At 42.1% G+C, this 20,814-nt stretch overlaps 1 protein-coding gene and 1 pseudogene across 1 annotated transcript; one reads left to right on the top strand and one right to left on the bottom strand.

The window, feature by feature from the left end:
• Positions 1 to 470: 470 nt before the first annotated feature.
• LOC129520463 (adenylyl cyclase-associated protein 1-like) lies at positions 471 to 5,410 on the bottom strand (annotated as a pseudogene).
• Positions 5,411 to 7,328: 1,918 nt separating this feature from the next.
• Positions 7,329 to 12,989, top strand: EXO5 (exonuclease 5). Its single transcript, XM_055341853.1, has 3 exons — positions 7,329 to 7,480; positions 8,083 to 8,256; positions 11,453 to 12,989. Exon 3 carries the CDS (start codon positions 11,464 to 11,466, stop codon positions 12,592 to 12,594), a length of 1,131 nt encoding a protein of 376 aa, XP_055197828.1. The 5' UTR covers positions 7,329 to 7,480; positions 8,083 to 8,256; positions 11,453 to 11,463; the 3' UTR covers positions 12,595 to 12,989.
• Positions 12,990 to 20,814: the final 7,825 nt, after the last annotated feature.

Below are 20,814 nucleotides of genomic sequence, written 5' to 3'. Positions count from 1 at the left end.
CCACTACACATTACTTTTCTAAACACCTCTGCACATTACTTTTATTAATTAACCATATATCATGAATGTCATTACATATTAGTAGACAAAGTGCCTACCCATTCTTTTTTTAACAACTGCGTAGTATTCTGTGGTTTGAATGTACTTTAGTTTACTTAGCCACTTCACTATGGTCGGACTTTGGGATTTCCAATCTTTTGTTGGAATGAATAGTCTTAAACCTTGTCTTTATTTCTCACACTTGTAAGTATATATATATGTAGGGTAAATTCTGAGAACTGGAATCTCTGTACTAGAGGGTATGTGCATTTGTATGATGGATATTGCCAGACTGGCTTTCATGCAGACATTGGACCAACTTATTTGCCTGCCAGTAAGATAGAGAACTGTAGGAGCCACCTGATGCTGAAGTATGTCCTGGACCAACTGCCCTTTCAATCATCAAAGAATTATCAGTTTGTCTCACTAACTTAGCGCAGAAGTACCAGCTGAGCTGCATCCCCAGAAAGAGCGGTGCTTGCCATTCCTGGAGCCAGAGAGGAATCTGAATCTTCCTGAACAGCAGCCAGGCCCACCAAAATCTCAGCTGGAGGAGAAGGCCTTTTGCCATCAACTGCTCTAATGCCTGACTTCTGAGGCTGGAGCTTCTTGATCAATGAGAGTCCGTTTCCACCTGTCTTAGCAAGTAAAATCTTGGCTGTCGCCCCTCTGATGGAATGGAGGGACACTGACAGTTGAGTCAGGGTACTTAGGATAGCAGGGTGTGCCATGGATGGTCAACTGCTTAGCATTTTATTGGATGGTTATGTTAGCAACTTATAGTTAACACATGTAGGAAGACAGAAAAGAGGTAGGATGTGACTTTCTAATAAGCATTAATGAATGAATGAGAGTATTAATTAACATTGCTTATGTTGTGAAAGCTGAGCACCAAGATCAGGACCACATGGTTTTGTACATGTTCATTTTTTCAGCCTGGTAAACGTTTATTAAAGTTTTAGTGACTCTGTGAAATGTTAATGGATTTCCCATCCTCTCCATCCCACAGCCACTACTCCAGTTGTAACCAAAGCCAGGCACCTAGATCCTCCGTTGTAGGTATTACTTTATAGCTCCATCTCTCATTTTTCTCCTTCCTATGGGGGCTCAGACTAAACTCAGGAGATATTCTAACAGCGGACTGGAACTAGGACCTGAAGCACTTCAGAAAACCCAGGCAGCTTTCTCTCACCTTTTCTGCTTGTGTCTTTTTAAGCACCTTGCTGCAAATCACAGTTACCATAAGCTCCAGATTTTACATACATTGTTTCCATCACCCAGAAAAAAAATGCTGTCTTTCCTTTCTTACTTCCAATCTTAAAATCCTAGAGAAGGTCTCTTATTGGCCCAAACAGGTCAAGTACCCAACTCTAAAGTCAATGGTAAGACTGAGAACTGTGGGAACCTTGTGGATGGTGTGAATGGGGTGGGGGGTGGGATGGCTGGAGGTGCAAGTGAGCAGAAAGAGTTACTGTTTATAGAATTCCAGATTCTAATTTGTTCTTCAACACTAGCTCATAGGATCAGAATTTTAGAACTGGAAAGGGTCTAGGAATTCACTTAATTAGAACTCACTTTATAGATGAAGACACGGAGAGTCCCCTTTAATTACTCATGTCCTTTACTTGAGTTGATTTTTTGAGCATTTTTTCCTCCAGGTTTAGCTTAGCTTTCCAAATACTTGCCCTTAACGGCTATGCAAAGCTGTTCTTTGCCATTCTAACAGTTTTGTTTCTTAGATCTGCTACTGCTTCAGGAGGTCTCTAACTTTAGAGCCTGTCCATTGGTTTTGCCTGTTATTTATTTATTTATTTTTTTGCCTGTTATTGCTGTTCATTCTGGTTATCTTACAGGCACTTCTTCCTCTGCTGATCGCATAAATGCTCTTCCCTGGAGCTGTGTCCTTAGGCACATTCTTTTTATCAAGCCATACTTTTTGTCTAACTGGTTTTGTTAACAGCTCAGCACTTTTTAAATCTCCACCTATGTCTTAGGAATCTCTCTTGAGCTCCAGAACATACTCAACATCCAACTGAATATCTCCATTTGGATATCCCATTGTCACCTCAAAGTTTGTCCAAAACTCAGGTCGCCTGGGTGGCTCAGCGGTTGAGTGTCTGCCTTCAGCTCAGGGCATGATCCCAGGGTCCGGGATCGAGTCCCACATTGGGCTTGTTTTGGGGAGCCTGCTTCTCCCTCTGCCTCTTTCTCTCTCTGTCCCTCATGAATAAATCTTAGAAAAAGGTTGTCCAAAACTCATAATCTTTTCAATAAAATCTGGACCCTCAATACAGTGGTACCACCCTCCATCCAATTCTCCAGTTTAAACTTTCCCCACTTCTCGTCCGTCACCACCTTCAATCACTAAATCCTATATGATCTATTTGGGATCTCTTCACTATCTTCCTCTTCATTCCATTGTCAGCTCTTTTGTTAGGCTGTTAGCACGTTTTAACGTCTTCATTAGGGTTCCAGTGGTTTTTCTATAATAGAGACTCATCTTTTTTTTTCCAAGTTTGGCATTAATCTGATTCTATTTCCTGTATAACTTTAAGTACCTAAAGATTTATTTCCACAGGCCTCAGAAAACGGGTAGAGGTTACGGGACAATCTCCTCCCACTAAAAAAGTTGCATATTTTGGTAAGTGTCCTAGAGAGAAAAACTGTAATTTACATCAGCAGTGCTGTGCGAGATTCTTACATAAGACCCAAGACCAGGCTGCAGTGGAGACTTTAGTCCTTTGATCAGGTGCCCGGACAGAAACCAAAAGCAGTTGAGCATGACAGGGCAAAGGAGGCAGTGAAGGTGGAGAGGCATCTAGCACGGAAGGAGGAAGGAATTCCAGATTCCTCCTCGGAATGGTGGGTTTCCCTTTTCTTTTCTTGTCTAAGTTGTCTCTATAGGAAGGTGCTGGGCAGGGACCCACCCCAGTGAAAGGAAGGGGCCAAGACTCCTTTAACTGGCCTGGGTGCAAGGCACTGCCAGCAGCTGATACAGGAGAACCTGCACTCTCAGGTTCAGGCCCACCCAGGGTGGAATGCAGAATAAAAGGAATGCTTAGAGGAAACCATGTTGCTTGGAATGCTAGATGGCCAAGCTTCAGCCTTTAGTCCAGTGCAACCCCTGCCTCACTGGTCAGCAGTGAAAAAATTAGTTTCGTTAGAAGAACAGCCTAGAATCACACCAGCCTCTGCTACCTTCATGCTCAGTGTTAGAAAAAGATGAACTGGGGGGTCCCTGGGTGGCTCAGTGCTTTAGCACCTGCCTTCAGCCCAGGGCGTGATCCTGGAGACCCTGGATCGAGTCCCACATCGGGCTCCTTGCCTGGAGCCTGCTTCTCCCTCTGCCTGTGTCTTTGCCTCTCTCTCTTTCATGAATAAAATATTAAAAAGAAAAAGATGAAGTTGTGTGAACATTCTGATCTGTTAATCCCTGGGGACTGCTTTATTCTTCCCGAAAGACTGTTGGTCAAATAACCCCAAAGGCTGAAAGCTAAAACACACCAGTCCTGGTGTGCGGTTCCCTAAGAATGGACTGGCAGTGTCGTTGGGGTGATAGGGAAAAGCCGTACCTTCCTACAGAAGATCAGCTGACCTGCTCTCCCGCGCCAAATCTCAGCCTGAGGTATATTTCAGCGAAGGCAGGTAGCTGGGCTTCTCAGAGCAGAGAAGCAGTTTAAGAGCAGAAAGGAAATCTAGAAAAGAACCGTCCTGATACAGACTTATCCCATGGTGTGAGGGGGAGGACAAAGAACCCAGTGGCACTTTGCTTATCCAGCAATTTCTGCCTATTCCATAGGATCTTGAACTGCTCAGGGACTGGGAATTCATTAAAGTCACTGCCTTCTGTAGGATTAAAGACAATCATCTCAGAAGATTTGGCACTGAGCTGTCTGGGTGGCTCGGTCAGTTAAGCATCTGCCTTCAGCTCAGGTCATGGTGCCAGGGTCCTGGGATTGAGCCCTGCATCAAGCTCCCTGCAGCAGGGAGCCTGCTTCTCCACCTGCCCACCCTCCTGCGCTTGTGCACTCTGTCCCTCTCTACTTCTCTCAAATAAAATCTTTAAAACAAAGATTTGACACTATCTTGCAATCCAGGGAATTCTTGCTCAGGTAAACGTGTCAGCCATCTGTTTTGCTGATGGAAATGGTTGGCACTTTACCCACTACTTGAACTTTGACATCCCTGCAATTGGTTACCTTCATGATGCCCACCATGTCATTGAACACCAGACTGAGTTTCTTACAGTTACCTACTGTAATGGACTTAATTTTGTCCTTGATGTGCAATGTCATGTTGACACACTTGGATATGTAAGCCAGCTGTTTCAGCTCTGTGTCATCATCAATCACTAGGTTAGAAACACTCTCCCGATTTCTCACTCTCCACTTCTTGCCCTCCAGTTCAGGTACAGCCAGATCCTTCTGTGTGGTTGGCTTGGGGGATGGGCTGACTCCTGGTTTAGGTGCAGAGAATGGCTTGGGGTCGCTTCGTACTGGACCACTCTGGGCCTTCAGGGCGGGGTTCTTGTGAGTCTTCACATCATCAGATATATGTTTCAGGGCATGTGTGATGCTCTTCCCCTGGTTAATTTGTGCAACAGTGCTGGGAAGCAGGCCCATCTGAGCCTGAACAGGTGGCCGCGGGGTGCGGGGGTGCTGCTGGAAGGAGGAAGAGGACCTAATCCAGCAGAGGGTCCAGATGGCAATCCACCAAGTTCTGCCACAGATTCTGTTTTGGTCTAGGCCAGTCCAGTGGTATAGAACTCAATGTAATCCTGTAGCTCAGTCCATATACTCAAGTAAGTTTTGACCCAGTCCACGTGCTTCTTATCAACATCTGTCTCCTTGAGGACTCAATCTGTATAAAACATGGCAACATCGTTCCTTTCTTTCACACAGGGACCAGGCTTGGGAGTCACAGTCACCCAACCCAGGGCCTGGATACTATCGCTGACAGCTGACAGGTGATTGAACAACTTGCTGCCTCTGTTCATCCTCTGGAAGGTTATCACTTCTTGGATCTGCTCTGAGATGGGTGCCAACAAGTCAGAAAGCTTACTGCCTGCTGGCTGCTGGCACTGAGAGGCTGCAAACAAGAGAGCTTGCTCCAACTTCAGATCCGTGTGGACCACCTCCGCATGTTACTACACCATCTCCTCCAACCTCTTCACTGATCTTCAGGTACTCTGCTCCAGGACTGGCAAGCGGTGAGTCAAAGGCTTGCACATATGGAGCTGCTCCTGCTTTTGGGGCGCTGTCTCCATACCCACAGTGCATGTCAGAGGCATGGGATACTGCCTCCAGGTGGCCCACTGCCCTCTCCAATCTTTCCACCAGCCTTTGCATGTCGGCCATAATGTGCCACCTGCTCAGAGCTCCGCCTCACCCCTGGACTTGGACTCATGTCTCTACCCTCTCCACTGTTGCTAGAGTGATCATTCCAAAACACGTATTTAATCAAACTTAATCTGATTAATTGAATCACATTGCTTAAAACCCCTCAGTGGGTTCTCATAACTTGAAGATAAACTTCACCTTCTGTATTCTTCTTAATACAGAACACTTGGCACAGAGCATTATTTATTTTTCTGGCAGTGGCTCCCAAACTTCCCCTCAAGCATATTTTGCTCCAGTCATAAAGATCTTATAGTCTTATAAATATTCCATACTATCGCATGGTTTCTGGTCTTCAATTGTGCTACTTTTCTTCTTTCTGTCTAGTTTCTTTTTTAAAAACAGGTTAAAAAAAGATTTTGTTTATTTATTCATAGAGACACAGAGAGAGGCAGAGACACAGGCAGAGGGAGAAGCAGGCTCCATGCAGGGAGCCCGACGTGGGACTCGATCCAAGGACCCCAGGATCACACCCTGGGCCAAAGGCAGACGTTCAACCGCTGAGCCACCCAGGTGCCCCTCTGCCTAATTTCTTTGTTCAGTTAGCTCCTACTTATCCTCTCAGATTAAATCTGAGTCACGTCATCAGGGAATACTACACACAATTTATGCCTTCTTGAATGAACACTTGACTTTTTGGCTGAATTTACCAAATATAGAGATAGGTCTTAAGTCACAGGATTTTTAAAATCAAAGACTGACAACGTGAGGTTGTAATTTTATATTATTCTGGAACCGGTGTGTAAGACTATGGTGTCAGTACAAGTACAGTATTTTCTATTTTATTTTTAAAGAAATCTTTGCCTTACTTGATGGGATGAGCACTGGGTGTTATTCTATATGTTGGCAAATTGAACACCAATAAAAAATAAGTTAAAAATTAAATAAATAAAAAAGAAATCTTTGCCTTTTTTGAAGTCCAAACAATAGCTCACGGTATCACATTCCAAAAGCTTTATAGTTTAGCTTTTCACATTTAGGACTTTAATACTCCTGGAATTGATTTTCGTGAAGAAGTAAGAGGTTTCAGGTTTCATTTCATATACTTTTTTTCATAAGGATACCCTATCATCACAGAGCCTTCACTGAAAAGACCATTGTTCTCCGTTACTATGCGATGGCACCTTGACCGTAAATCAAGTCTCCCATACGTGATAAAACTGTCAAGAAATGCAAAAAAAAAAGAAAAAAAAAAGAAAAGGAAAAACAAAAATAAACAAAAAGAAATGCAAGGAGGAGACTGGGCAAGGTCAGGCTGGCGGTTTGCTCAGGAAGGGGGCACGGGAGGGTTCTTGGAAGGGGCTTGCCACTTCCCTATTTTTGATCTAACGATGACATATCTTTTCAATACTTAAATTTACCTTTATTTTCTATGTCAGACTAGAGCTGTGTTATAACGGTTAAAAGACGGGCGCCAGCATCTTTGCAAAGGGAGTTCCTGGGTGTTCTCAGCCGGGAGGGCGGGCGCGAGGAGCAGAGGCGGCGCGGGGTCCCGGGGAGGCGAAGCCAAGGCCGCGGCACTGAGCGGACAGCGGCCGGGGCACGGGGACACGGGAGACGCTCGGAGGCAGCCGGGAGCCCCGCGGCGGGGACCGCTTCCGGGTCAGGCCGCAGCGCGCTTCCGGCCCGACTGAAGCCACACGCACGGCCAGCGGCGCGCGGGGACCGTCGCCCCGCCCACCGCCCCGCCCCGCCCCATCTCGCCCCGCCCACTCCCGCCCCATCCTGCCCAGCCCCGAGCCGACCCCGCCCCGTCTCCTCGCCCCGCCCCGCCCCGCCCCGCCCCGCCCCGCCCCGCCGCGAGAGGGAGTCCGCTTCGGCCGCGGACTCGCGAGGACCAGGCGGCGCCGCGGAGGCCTCTGGGAGGGGGCGGGCCCGGGCGGCCTCCGGACATTCTGGGCGTGCTCCCTCGGCGGGGCGGGGCGGACCGCGGCGCGCGGGGCTCTTCTGCTGCAGCGGCGCGGGTCTGCCCGAGCAGAGTCCGGGAGCGGTCCCGAGGCCGCGGCGGAGCCGGGTGGAGCCCGGGGCTCGGAGGAGCAGCCAAGGTTAGGGCAAGGCCGCGAGTGGGGGTGGGGAGCTGAGGGGCTGCGGTGCGGAGCGCAGGGGAGTGTCGGCCTGTTGCCGCTGCCCCGGGCGGGAGCGGGTCCCCCGGCGGGAGCGGGTCCGCTGGGCGGGAGCGGGTCCCCGGGAGGGAGCGGGTCCCCGGGAGGGAGCGGCAGCGAGTCGCGTCTGCCTTCGCAGGCCAGGCTCCCTTGGGTTCTGGGCCTTTCGCGGAGGTCCACTGGGACCCCTTCCCGAGGCCGACGACCCCTTGCTGTCTCCCGCTCCTACGGGACGTTGTAGGGGGTGCCCAGTAAACTTTAGGGCAGGCAGGGACTTCCTGGGGCGACAGAGGTTTGGGGCGTCTGGAAAGGTCTTGGCTCAAGGCAAGCGCTCGCGGAGCCGACAAGTCCGGGCTGCACCCAGCAGGTCAGGATGTTGAGGGTGAAGGTCGTGGCAGTCCCACAGGCAGCAGGAACCCTTTAGAGAAGTAAAGCCTCTCACCTGAGGTCTCTGCTGAGCACTCGGCTGAGGTTTGGGGCTGTAAGAGGGACCTGATCTTGGAGCTCCTGGGGGACTTTGGTTATTCTTGACTTTTTGCTTTCAGGGAGCAAAGATTGGATTAAGTAACTGCATCCGGGGTGTGGGGAAAACGAAGAAGTCATGAAGAATTTGACCCAGGGAGCAGGCCAAGCATTATTACCTAGCATTTGGGACGGGCAACAGCCTCTGCCCTATGGATCAGAGAGAAGGGAATGCTGCAATGTGATGGACTGATCAGGTGAGAAAGGACCAAAAGTCCCCGTTCTGGACAACACGGTGCAGAGTTGCTAATCTGGATTCTTTAGTGCAGACCTGGTTTTTCAGAGCTCCTTCCTCCTCCCCTAGCTACGTCATTGTAGCCTTCTGCACTTCTGCTGAGCAGAAGAATCAGCCAAGTCCCAGGGAATTAGGTTTCCTTTCTCCTGAAGCTTAATCTCATTTGTCAGGGGGAATAGATAGAGTGTCCCATCTCTTCCTTGGGAAGGGGAAGGAGATCCACATTGGTTGAATGGTAGCATGTATATAATGCTTTATTATGTTGGGTAGCTGAGTACCTTTGGAAGGGAGTACTCTTAAGTGTCAGTACCTTCAGGAAAAGGAAAAACTTGCCCAGAGTACTCATGAGGCAAGTAGAATTCTACTAAATACCACTGACCTAGGCAGGTTAAAATTTATGATCTAGATCCATTGGACCCCCAGACTCTTGACACTGGTATTGCTGGTATTTCCCACACATTTCATTTCATTCACTTACCACCTAATAATTTTTGCCGTTCCTATATTACTACCTGTATCGTTATTTTCATATTTTAGCTTTTTTATTTTCATTTATTTAAAAACCCAACTTGTTCTAAGAAACACTCTCTATGAAATTGTGCATTTAATGGAAACTCTAATAGCTTTATATTCTGAGATACATCTAACAATGTTGACCTTTGTACCATGTAAAATCACCTCACGTCCAAAGGACGTAAACTGCATTTAGAGACACAATGCACTGCATCATGCTCTTGTCTGGATTTTTTTCTGCATAGGAAAGTGCAGGCAACGCATCTCAGTCTAAATTGTCCATCCCCAGTGTATTGTTTTCTTCCTTTAGATGAATAATTCCACACAGAAGGCCCCCTTTTTGTGTCTTCTGTACAAAACATTTCACTTAACCTGTTCAGGGCTACCCTATTTTCGGTATGTAAAAACAAGTACAAAGTCCATACCTTTCAGGAGCTTACTCTCTCTTTGGGAATTAATACTTATACACGAAATAATCTAAATCAGTACTGTCCAGTAGCACTTTCTGTGATCAGGGAAATGTTCTGTATTTTTGCCTTATGATGTGGGACCCACTTGCTACATGTAGCTGTTATTTTTTTTTTCTTTTACATGTAGCTGTTAAAAGCACTTGAAATGTGCATAATGCAACAGAGAAATTGAGTTTTAAATTTTATTTCATTTTAGTTAATTTAAGTAGCCACATGTGGCTAGGGACTACATATTGGCCAGTCCAGGTCTAAATATTTGAAATGAAATGTTTTCAAGGTCAGTTGATTTGGATTTAATGCCCTTCCCCTTGAGGGGGTAACACTCCAAGTGTATTTTTTTTTTCAAACGTACATTTTAATTACCATTTAGCTTCAGTTTCTTGACAGAGGGTAAAGATTCTCTCCAATTTTCAGGGACTTCATAATCCAAATAACATTACTCATTTTGAAACTGTCATCATCTAAGGCACATTTATAATTTAAGACACTTGTACACATGTGCAGCTTCTGTGTTTTCTTACTATTGACGTACCCTATAAAGCAGTGACTTTATAGGATATAAGCAGAGGTCTTCTCATTCTGTTACTTTTGTTCATTGCAAATAACACCTCTGTTTTCTTTCATTAGGGACATTTAGATTATTTAAAAATGAGTTAAGTACAACCATAACTAATGTTAATGCCATTTTCATGGTATCATTTCTTAAGCTTTTAATATGGGAATTGGTGCATTCAGTTTATTCATTACTTATTAGATTAGCAAAGAGGAAATTTGGCTCATAGTTACCTCAATCAGTTTGAATTCTGTGTCAGATTATTTTCCTGGCACCCAAAGTTAAATACTGATAGACTGGTCATACTTCATTTTGTTTCATTTTGTCTCTATGCTAGGTTAGATATGTGAGGTTAGGAAGAAGGCTTAAGAATATCTTTACAAGATAATTTGCCTAGTTTCTTAGGATTAAAGATATTTGAGAGACAAAACAGATCAAACATAATGTGTGGTCTTTATTTCCTGGTTTAAAGAAAAGCTGTCTAAGACATTTTAGGGGATTTGGGAAAATTTGAATATGGATGGGAATATTAGGTAATTATTAATTTTGTTAGATGTAATAACAGTATTATAATTAATGTAGGAGAATGTCCTTATCTGGAAAGTATGCTGAAGCATTTGTATCTCAAATGTTATGATATCTATAATTTACTTTAAAATAGCAAAAAAAAAAATACACACGTGAATGATGCAAATACAGCAACATGTCAACAGTCATTTATTTAGGTGGTATGTATTTAGGTGTTCATTGTTCTATTTCTCTGTATGTGTGAAATTTTTTGTAGTAACAATTTCAGAAAGAGTACCTGTCCCACAGTAGAGTAGTGAGATATTGGATGGGAAGCACTTGGCTTGGTGTCCAGCACTCAATAACTGCACATTAAAATATTCACTATTATAGCAAATACAGTGGTATTTAATAGTGCTTATTGACAGATATTTTCCTTCTCAAGCTAATTTCTTGTGGAATGAAAAAATAAACCTGGTGGGAAACACCAATTTTTGTAATGTTTGGAGGGTAATTTATAAAATCAGTAAGGGTAGAGCAGAATCCACTAAGCTTTTCCTCCTTGCCATTTCCTTAATAGAGCTTAAATATAAAAAGCATCTGATTTCTTCATGTTGCTGTGAACATCCTCTCTCATTACATCATGCCATTAATTTGTGTGTGAGCCGATCTACTTATCTATAGTTAGTCTTTGAATTTTGCCATACTATGTTCCTGAGAGCTACACTTAAAAACAGTCATTGTGGAGCTGATTTTTCTCAAGGAAAATTTTGTAATTGACTTTTATTTTCCTAGTCAAGGACTTTGTATCAAAGGAATCAAAGAAGTAGACGTGGTTTTACCAACATTGCTCCAACATTTACAAAAATCTATACTCAAAATAATGTAAAATGCCCCCAAGTAGTAGAATATTGAAGCAGAAAAGGCAAACCTCAAATCTCCTTTTAAATGAAGAAATTGAGGCCAAGGCAACTCTGTTACACTACTAATTGGTCGTAAATAGATAGGCTTCTTTAAAGAATGTAAATAGTTACGATTCTTTTAATCTTATTAGAATCTGACAGTGCTTTGGAAAAATTTTTTATATGGATAATACATTTTTTTAACATACGCAGTGCCTTGTGCCATGGCAGAGACTGGGGAAGAGGTCTCGGCAGAAGAGGTGTCAGCAGAGGCCTCAGGGTTCTCAGACTTGAGTGACTCAGAGTTTCTAGAGTATCTGGACCTGGAAGATACTCAAGAGTCAAGTGCTTCACTGAGCAAGCCTGGCCCTTCTTCTGAACTCCCTGGGAAGGATGACAAGCTCATAAGCTTACCAAAGTGGAAAAGAAGATTGGATGTCTCATCACCTATGGAGCGATTCCACCTTAAATACTTGTATGTCACTGACCTGTCTACTCAGGACTGGTGTGAACAGCAAATGGTATATGGGAAGGAGCTTCCTGGTTTCTTGGCTCCCGAGAAGGCAGCTGTTTTGGATACTGGTGCCAGCATCCACCTAGCTAGAGAACTAGAAGTTCATGATCTTGTGACTATCCCCATCACTACTAAAGAAGATGCTTGGGCAGTGAAGTTTCTGAATATATTATCAATGATTCCTATCTTGCAGTCACAAGGACACATCAGAGAGTTTCCAGTGTTTGGAGAAGTGGAGGGTGTGCTGCTTGTTGGAGTAATTGATGAGCTGCGCTATACAGCCAAGGGAGAACTGGAACTGGCTGAACTTAAGACACGCAGGCGCCCTATGCTCCCTCTGGAAGCCCAGAAAAAAAAAGACCGTTTTCAAGTCAGCCTATACAAATATATCTTTGATGCCATGGTTCAAGGGAAAGTGACCAGTGCTAGCCTAATCCACCACACAAAAATATGTCCAGACAAGCCACTGGGACCTTCAGTGCTGAGGCAAGCCCGGCAAGGAGGCTTCTCTGTGAAGTCCTTGGGTGACCTTATGGAGCTAGTCTTCTTGTCTCTAACACTGTCTGACCTCCCACTTATTGATATCCTGAAGATTGAATATATCCACCAAGAGACTACCACTGTGCTGGGTACAGAGATTGTGGACTTTGAAGAGCAGGAGGTGAAAAGCAAAGTGCAGCACTATATGGCCTACTGGATGGGCCACCGAGAGCCTCAAGGCATTGATGTAGAGGAGGCTTGGAAGTGCCGGACATGCAGCTATGCAGATATCTGTGAGTGGAGGAAGGGCGGTGGGATGCCCAGCTCCATTCTAGAGCCCCAGGCCAAAAAAGTGAAATGAACAGAAGGGTATGCCTTCAGGAACTTTGATCCTTCCTGCTCCTAATATACTCAGCAGAATAAAAGAGGGCCAGTCTTTGAGCTTGGCTCTCGCGCAGAGTGTTCTTATTTTGGATCTTTTTATATTTCCTCAAACTCTGATGACTAAAATCATGACCAAGATTCAGGAGTGAGTGGGAGGAATCTGGGATTATATGGTCTCTGGAACTGTGTGTGAATTGCCAAGAAAACAGTTGCTCATCATGACTGGAACAAAAGGTATCCTTTAGCCATCATTGCTTTCCTAAGAAGATTCTAAAATTTCTATTAAGTCTCTTCCTTATTTTTTTTTCTTAGTCAAAGCTTTCTGCATTTTATATAATAAAATAAAATGAAATGCTGTCCAGGTCAGTTGAACTGATGTTTTGTTTTTTGTTTTTTCATAATCTTAATCTTTCAAAGATGACCACTATAAATAGTTGTGTGTACGTTATTCTAAGCCTTTAGTACATAAACGTATTTTTGGAGCAGAATTAGTGGAATGAGCAGACTGAGAATTTAAAATAGGCATGATAAATATGCTCAAGGAAATAAGTGAAAATGAAGCAGGAGTAGAAGATCATAAAAAATGAAAACATTAGATATAAAAAATATAATACACAAAGTAACATGTAACATTTACACCTTATAACACCACACCTCAGGATATACCAAGAGAAGCTCTTACATACATACAACAGGAAATAGGAACAAGAATACACTTTGTAGTAGTTTTACAGTAGTAAAACCAGAACCTAGAAACTATCCAAGGGCTTATCAGAAGAGTGTGGATGATGTACAGCAGCTAAAAGAAATGAGCCACTGCAACAACGTGGGTGAATCTTAGCACAAAACTAAGTGAAAAAAACAAGTCCCCTGAAGTTACATACAGTACAGTGCCCTTTTAATAAAGGGAGAACCAACAAAAATAAAAACATTTTAAGAAAAATGTAAAGATGGTGGAGAGGAATCTCAGTGTATTTTATTTTTATTTTTTATTTTTTATTTTTTATTTTTTTTAAATTTTTATTTATTTATGATAGTCACACACAGAGAGAGAGAGAGGCAGAGACACAGGCAGAGGGAGAAGCAGGCCCCATGCACCAGGAGCCTGACGTGGGATTCGATCCCGGGTCTCCAGGATCATGCCCTGGGCCAAAGGCAGGCGCTAAACTGCTGCGCCACCCAGGGATCCCCTCAGTGTATTTTAGAAGGTGGTGGAGCCCTTACTGCAAACATCGCCAAAGAGGCTAGTGGAAAATGATTTGGATATTATCCAGAAGGAAAAAAGCTTGTTTATGCAGATACTACTAGAGAATTTGCATAAGTAGATGGAGGGGGAGAAGAGTTTGTAGGGGTAGAGGTTTCTGTATGAACTAGAAGACCAAGAACCATCAGAACATGAATATTGTTAATGTGACTCCATGTCTACATGAACTGGTAAAAGTTGAACATTTTTGGAGTTACAGTAGATTACTTCTGGAGGGGGGCACCTGGGTGGCTCAGTGGTTGAGCATCTGCCTTAGGCTCGGGTTGTGATCCTGGAGTCCTGGGATCGAGTCCCATATCAGGCTCCCCACAGGGAGCCTGCTTCTCCCTCTGCTTGTGTCTCTGCCTCTCTGTGTGTCTCTCACAAATAAATAAATAAAATCTTAAAAAAAGATTATCTTTGGAGGTGTTCTGAGCTACATATAAACTTTTCTTATGGACAGTGGGAATCTTGTAATGATAATTCTCATTTACTGAATGAGTGTTATGTGCCAGGCACTGTACTAAGTACTTATATGATTAAATCTGTATATCCATTATTATCTCTGATAAGGGAATCAAGGTTTTGAAGGGTTATAAAATTTGCCCAAGATCCTACAGTTTGAAAGTGGTAGACTCTAGCCTAGATATGTCTGACTGCAGTGCTTATGCTCTTAACCATTATACTGCAAAGTATTTTTTGCTGTTGTTAAACCTCCTATTCTATATCTTATTCTAGGCGTAGGAAGTTTGGAATCCAATTGGGGGCATAGTAAATAAATTGGACTTTATAGGATAAATAGTATTAACAGTCTTCAAGAAAACAACTTGCTTGGGGTTCTATTGGCATCATCTCCGTTATACTAAAAGCTTGAAAAGAGGGGCACCTGGGTGGCTCATTGTGGTGTCTGCCCTTGGCTCAGGTCATGATCCCAGGGTCCTGGGATTGAGTCCTGCATCAGGCTCCCCACGGGGAGCCTGCTTCTCCCTCTGCCTATGTCTCTGCCTCTTTCTGTGTGTCTCTCCTTAAAAAAATCTTTAAAAAGAGGGAAAAAAATCAGTTGGTTTCAGACAGTGATATTGTCAGAATTAATTCAATCATTCTGTAATTCAGTAATACCCTGAGCTCTCAAATCCTTATTTTTTAAGAAAGATTTTATTTATTTATTCATAAAAGAGAGAGAGAGAGAAAGAGAGAGAGGTATCTAAATTCTAAATTATGGAGCTCTTCTATATTTGCTCAGTGAGTGAATAAATGAAGAGACATCATAAAAAAGCTCTTCCTTGATTTAAAAAAAAATGCTTCCTGGGCCAGAGAATGGATTGAATACTTTAATTAGGACTAGATTCAACTGTAGAATTTGCTAAAAACAATACTGGTGAAACAGAATAGAAACTTATTTTATGACAAAGAACCCTATAGTCTAGGTCTGAAGTGGCACTCCATAGTGTCAGGGACCCAGGTTCCTTCTCTCTTGTTCCTCTAGCATCAACAGGTTATCTTCCTACTTCATAGTCCAAAAACAGCTGCCCAAGTTCCAGTCACCCATACATATTCAGCATAAGGCCGAAATATGAAAAGGGCATTATGTTGGATACACTTTCTAAATTTGCACCACCGTTTCCACTATTCAGATAAGCTGGGAAGCTGAGTGTTGTTTATTGGTAATTTGTATTTCCTTTAAGAATTGACTGCTTAGGGATGCTTGGGTGGCTCAGTGGTTGAGCGTCTGCCTTTGGCTTGGGGTGTGATCCCATCATGCTGGGATCGAGTCTGTGTTGGGCTCCCCACAGGGAGCCTGTTTCTCCCTCTGTCTGTGTCTCTGCCTTTCTCTCTGTCTCTCATGAATAAGTAAATAAAATCTTAAAAAAAAAAAAAAAGAGTTGAGGGCAGCCCTGGTGGCGCAGCGGTTTAGCGCCGCCTGCAGCCCGGGGTGTGATCCTGGAGACCTGGGATCAGGTCCCCTGTCGGGCTTCCTGCGGGGAGCCTGCTTCTCCCTCTGTCTGTGTCTCTGCCTCTCTCTCTGAATAAATAAACAAATAAATAAATAAATAAATAAATAAATAAATAAATAAATAAATAAATCTTTTTTAAAAAGAGTTGACTGCTTTTATTTACTGCACATTATGAATGAAGATTTTAATCTTTTATTTTTTTTTTTTGAATTTTTATTTATTTACGATAGGCACACAGTGAGAGAGAGAGAGAGAGAGAGAGAGAGAGAGAGAGAGGCAGAGAGAGAAGCAGGCTCCACGCACCGGGAGCCCGACGTGGGACTCGATCCTGGGTCTCTAGGATCGCGCCCTGGGCCAAAGGCAGGCGCCAAACCGCTGCGCCACCCAGGGATCCCAGATTTTAATCTTTTAAAATGATTCTTAAAAGCCAGTTTATTGCATGTCTTTTAATTGCCTCGATGGTAGATTTTTCTGATTAAATAATACATGTTCATTATAGAAATGTACTAAGATGTAAGGAAGAAAGTATTCTCTTTAAAATGTTTTCAACTATTGCTTTTCTGTGTAGGTTATTCTCTGTTTTTATTTTTCTCTTTCTGCAAACTATTACATATATTTCTATTATATATACCTCCTGTATCTCCCTACTTTCTCTCATTATTTTATACTCTGTCATTTTCTTTTAGTACTGAAAATTTTTGTGCTTTCCTTCAACTGCTTCAACTTAGAAAGTATTTCTTTGCTTAGTATTCCTCTGTTCTCTTCTGGTGTGCCTGCTATATGTAAAATTTCCTTTACCTGCCTTATACATCTATTATCTTCTCTTTCATATTTCACTCTTTTTGTTTTCCATCTTTACATTCTAAGACTTCTTTTACCCAGGAGTCTAGTTAACTGAGATTCCAGCACTTTCAGTTTCCACTCTTCTATTCAAGTAGCCATTGAAATATTTTGTCCAGTGATTTTATTTTTCATGTCCACCCCCAAGCATAGCAAGTATGGTAGATGCTTCAGCCTGAGTATCGAGCTCATCAGAAAGACCATACAGAAACCTTATAAGTTTGATTGACATAGTGGGGATTCAAACAGAGATGGATCTTTGCTATAAAGAAAAAATTCACACGGGAGAAACTGTAAATGTGATATATATATATATGATATATATATATGATATATATATATATATATACCATATATATATATATGGTAAAGGCTTCAGTTGTAATATCATTCTTCATGTCCTGAAAAGAGGAAAAAACCATTTAAATGTGAGGAATGCAGAAAAGTTTATGTGCTAACTCAAATGTTCATATTCATCAGAGAATCCATATGGTTAGAAACCCTACAGGTATGGTGAATGTGACAAGAGCCTCAGGTAGAATGCAGGTCTTCAAGTTCTTTGGAGAGATTACATAGGAGAAAGGGCCTCTAAATGTGTGAAGAGAGGTAAAGGTTTTAGTGATAACTCAAGACTTCACATCCATCAGAGTGCAGGTGAGAGAGGAACCCAACAAATGTGTTGTGCATGGTAAGAGCTTCAGCCAAAATGCAAATCTTTCTTCATGTACATCAGAGTCCACATATGTGGTAGTTGTGGAAAGGCCTTCAGTTAGATTCAAGTCTTCACATTCATCAGAAAGTGCATTGCAGAGGAGTTTCAGGAGCTTTGGTCCAAACTTAGATGATCATGGGGCACCTGGGTGGCTCAGTGGTTGAACATCTATCTTTGGCTCAGGTCCTGATCCCAGGATCCTGGGATTGAGTCCCACATCAGGATCCCTGTAGGTAGCCTGCTTCTCCCTCTGCCTGTGTCTCTGCCCCCTTTCTCTGTGTACCCCCCATGAATAAATAAAATCTTTTAAAAAGCCTAGATGATCATAATAATCTTTTCACACATTGGGACCTATGAAAAAGTGAAGAATGTATCAAGATTTTTAGTCAGAGTGCAGGTCTTCACATTCATTGCATAGGCCATATAGGAGGGAGAGCCTATAAAAATGAAAGTAATAATACAATAATAATATGGAACTTTAGCAGCCCACTTACCTCAATGGATAGATCATCTAGACAGAAAATCAATACGGAAACACTGGCCTTAAATAACACATTAGGCCAGATGGATTTAATAGGTACATACTGAACACTTCATCTCAAAACTGCAGAATACACATTCTTTTCAAGGGAACATTCCCTATGATACATCACAGGTTTGGTCACAAGATAATAAATTCAAGAAAATTGAAATCTTATCAAGTATCTTTTGCAACTACTATAGTATCAAACCAGACCTCAATTACAAGAAAAAACTGGAAATAATACAAACACTTGGAGACTAAACGCCTGCTGCTAAACAAGTAATGAGTCAATGAATAAATCAAAAAGGAAATAAAAATTAAGACAAATGAAAATGGACACTGCATTCCTAAATCTATAGTATGTAGCAAAAAGCAATTAAGAGGGAAGTTCATGTTGATACAGGGTGACCTCAAGAAACAAGAAAAATCCAAAGTAAATAACTACACCTAAAGGAACTAGAAAAAGAAGAATAAACAAAGCCCCAAGTTAGTATAACAAAGGACGGAAGGACAGAAATAAATGAAATGAAGATTTAAAAAATGGCAAAGATCAATGAAATGAAAAGCTGATTCCTTGCAAAGATAAACATGATTGGTAAACCTCTAGGCAGACTCATCAAGAAAAAAAAAAAAAAAGAGGACCCAAGTAAAACCAGAAATGAAAAAGAAATTACAACTGACAGTACAGAAATATAAAGGATCATAAGAGACTACCAAGAACAATTATATGCCAACAAATTGGAAAACCTAGAAGAACTGGATAAGTTCCTAAGAACACACAGCTTTCTAAAACTGATTGATGAAGAAATAGAAAATGTGAATAGACTAATACAAGTGATGAAATTGAATCGGTATTTTTAACCCCTCCACACAAAAAAAGTCTACGATCAGATAGCTTCATAGGTGAAATCTATCATTTATTTTTTTTAATTTTTTTTAAATTTTTATTTATGATAGTCACAGAGAGAGAGAGAGAGGCAGAGACACAGGCAGAGGGAGAAGCAGGCTCCATGCAGGGAGCCCGATGTGGGATTCGATCCCGGGTCTCCAGGATCGCGCCCTGGGCCAAAGGCAGGCGCCAAACCGCTGCGCCACCCAGGGATCCCGAAATCTATCATTTAAAGACAAGTTAGTACTTCTTCTTTTCAAGATATTCCAAAAAATTAAAGAGGAAGGAATACTTCCAAACTCAGGTCAACAAGTACATGAATAGATCCTCAACATCACTAATCATCAGGTAAATGCAAATCAAAACCACAATGAAAAAAAAAAAACCCACAATGAGATCACCTCACACCTGTTGGATTGGATATTATTTAAAAAAATGTTTAAAGAAGAAATAATGTGTTGGCAAGGATGCAGAGAAAAGGTAACCTTTATACACCGTTGGTGGGAATGTAAAGTGATGCAGCCACAACAGAAAACAGTATGGAGATTCCTCCCAAAAATTAAGACTAGAACTACCATGTGATCCAGCAATACCATATCTGGGTGTTTATCCAAAACAAAACTCAAAAACCAAAACAGAAACACCAATTTGAAGAGATACATGCACTCTTACATTCATTGCAGCATTATTTACAATAGTCGAATACAGTAGCAATCTAAGTGGCCATCAACAAATGAATGGGATAAAGAAAATGTGTGTGTGTACAGACATACACACAAATACACTCACACAAAATGGAAAATGGAATATTAGTCATAAAAAAGAATGGAATCTTGCCATTTGTGACAACGTGAATGGACCTAGACAATATTATGCTAACTGAAATCAGAGAAAGATAAATACCGTATGATTTCACTTACATATGGAATCTGAAAAACAAAACAAATGAACAAATAAAACAGAAACAGACCCATAGATATGGGAAACAAATGACAAATTCCATGACACATTTATGGAAATAAAACTATAGACAATTACACATTTATTTGGAATTGCAAATATTTATTTGGCACCTATTATGTTCCAGGTTCTGGAGATACAGTCATGAACAAAACTAAAATTCTACTTATACCAATTCCAATCTGTGGGTTTTTCCCCACCACCAAACAATTTTCTGACACCACCTGGTGATAGTGTCAGATCCCACAGATTAAGGAATCAGTCTTACAAGTCTGGCTCTCTCTCCCAACCTCAGATGCCAGTCACAAGTCCAGATTTTCACCTATGCTTTTAACCCACTGGCTATATATTAGAGCTTCCAACAACTCCTCCTTGGGTTTGACCAATTTGCTAGGTAGCTTATAGAACTTGGAGAAACACTTTATTCTCTAGATTACAGTTTATTAGAAAAGGATATATAACTCAGGAAGAGTCCATGGAAGAGATGCACAGGGCAAAGTATGGGGAAAGTGTGCCGAGCTTCCATGACCTTTCTGGGTCATTACTCTCTCTGTCCCCCATGTGTTCACCAACCCAGAAAGTCTCTTGAGGCTTCATTACATAGGCATGATTGATTAAGTTATTGGTCTTTGGCAGTTAATTCAACCACCAGCCTCATTCCCCTCCCCAGGAGTCAGGGAGTTGGAACTGACCTCCCACCCTCTAATCATATGGTTGGTTCTCCTGGCAGCCAGCCAGCCACCCATCCTTAGGTACAGTCCAAAAGTCACTTCATTAATACAAGAAAAGACACCATTATCACTTAGGAAATTCCAAGAATTTTAGGAGCTCTGCATCAGAAACAAGGATGAAAATTGAATATATATTTCTTCTTATAAGTCACAATATCGCAAAACAAAAATATATGCTTTCCTAGAACATATATACAATGAAAGAAAGAAAGGAAAAAGAATTAAGAGAACTCAAGGATGGCTCCTAAATTTTTACTTAAATAATGAAGTGGTGATGGTATATGTATTGAACTAGAAGTGCTAGAGTGGGGGATAGATGGAGGGAGCAGGAATCAGTTGGTTTG

Source organism: Nyctereutes procyonoides, unplaced genomic scaffold, assembly GCF_905146905.1.
Source record: "Nyctereutes procyonoides isolate TBG_1078 unplaced genomic scaffold, NYPRO_anot_genome, whole genome shotgun sequence".
NCBI classification, from domain to species: Eukaryota; Metazoa; Chordata; class Mammalia; order Carnivora; family Canidae; genus Nyctereutes; species Nyctereutes procyonoides.
This window is presented reverse-complemented; position numbering and strand designations above follow the sequence as displayed.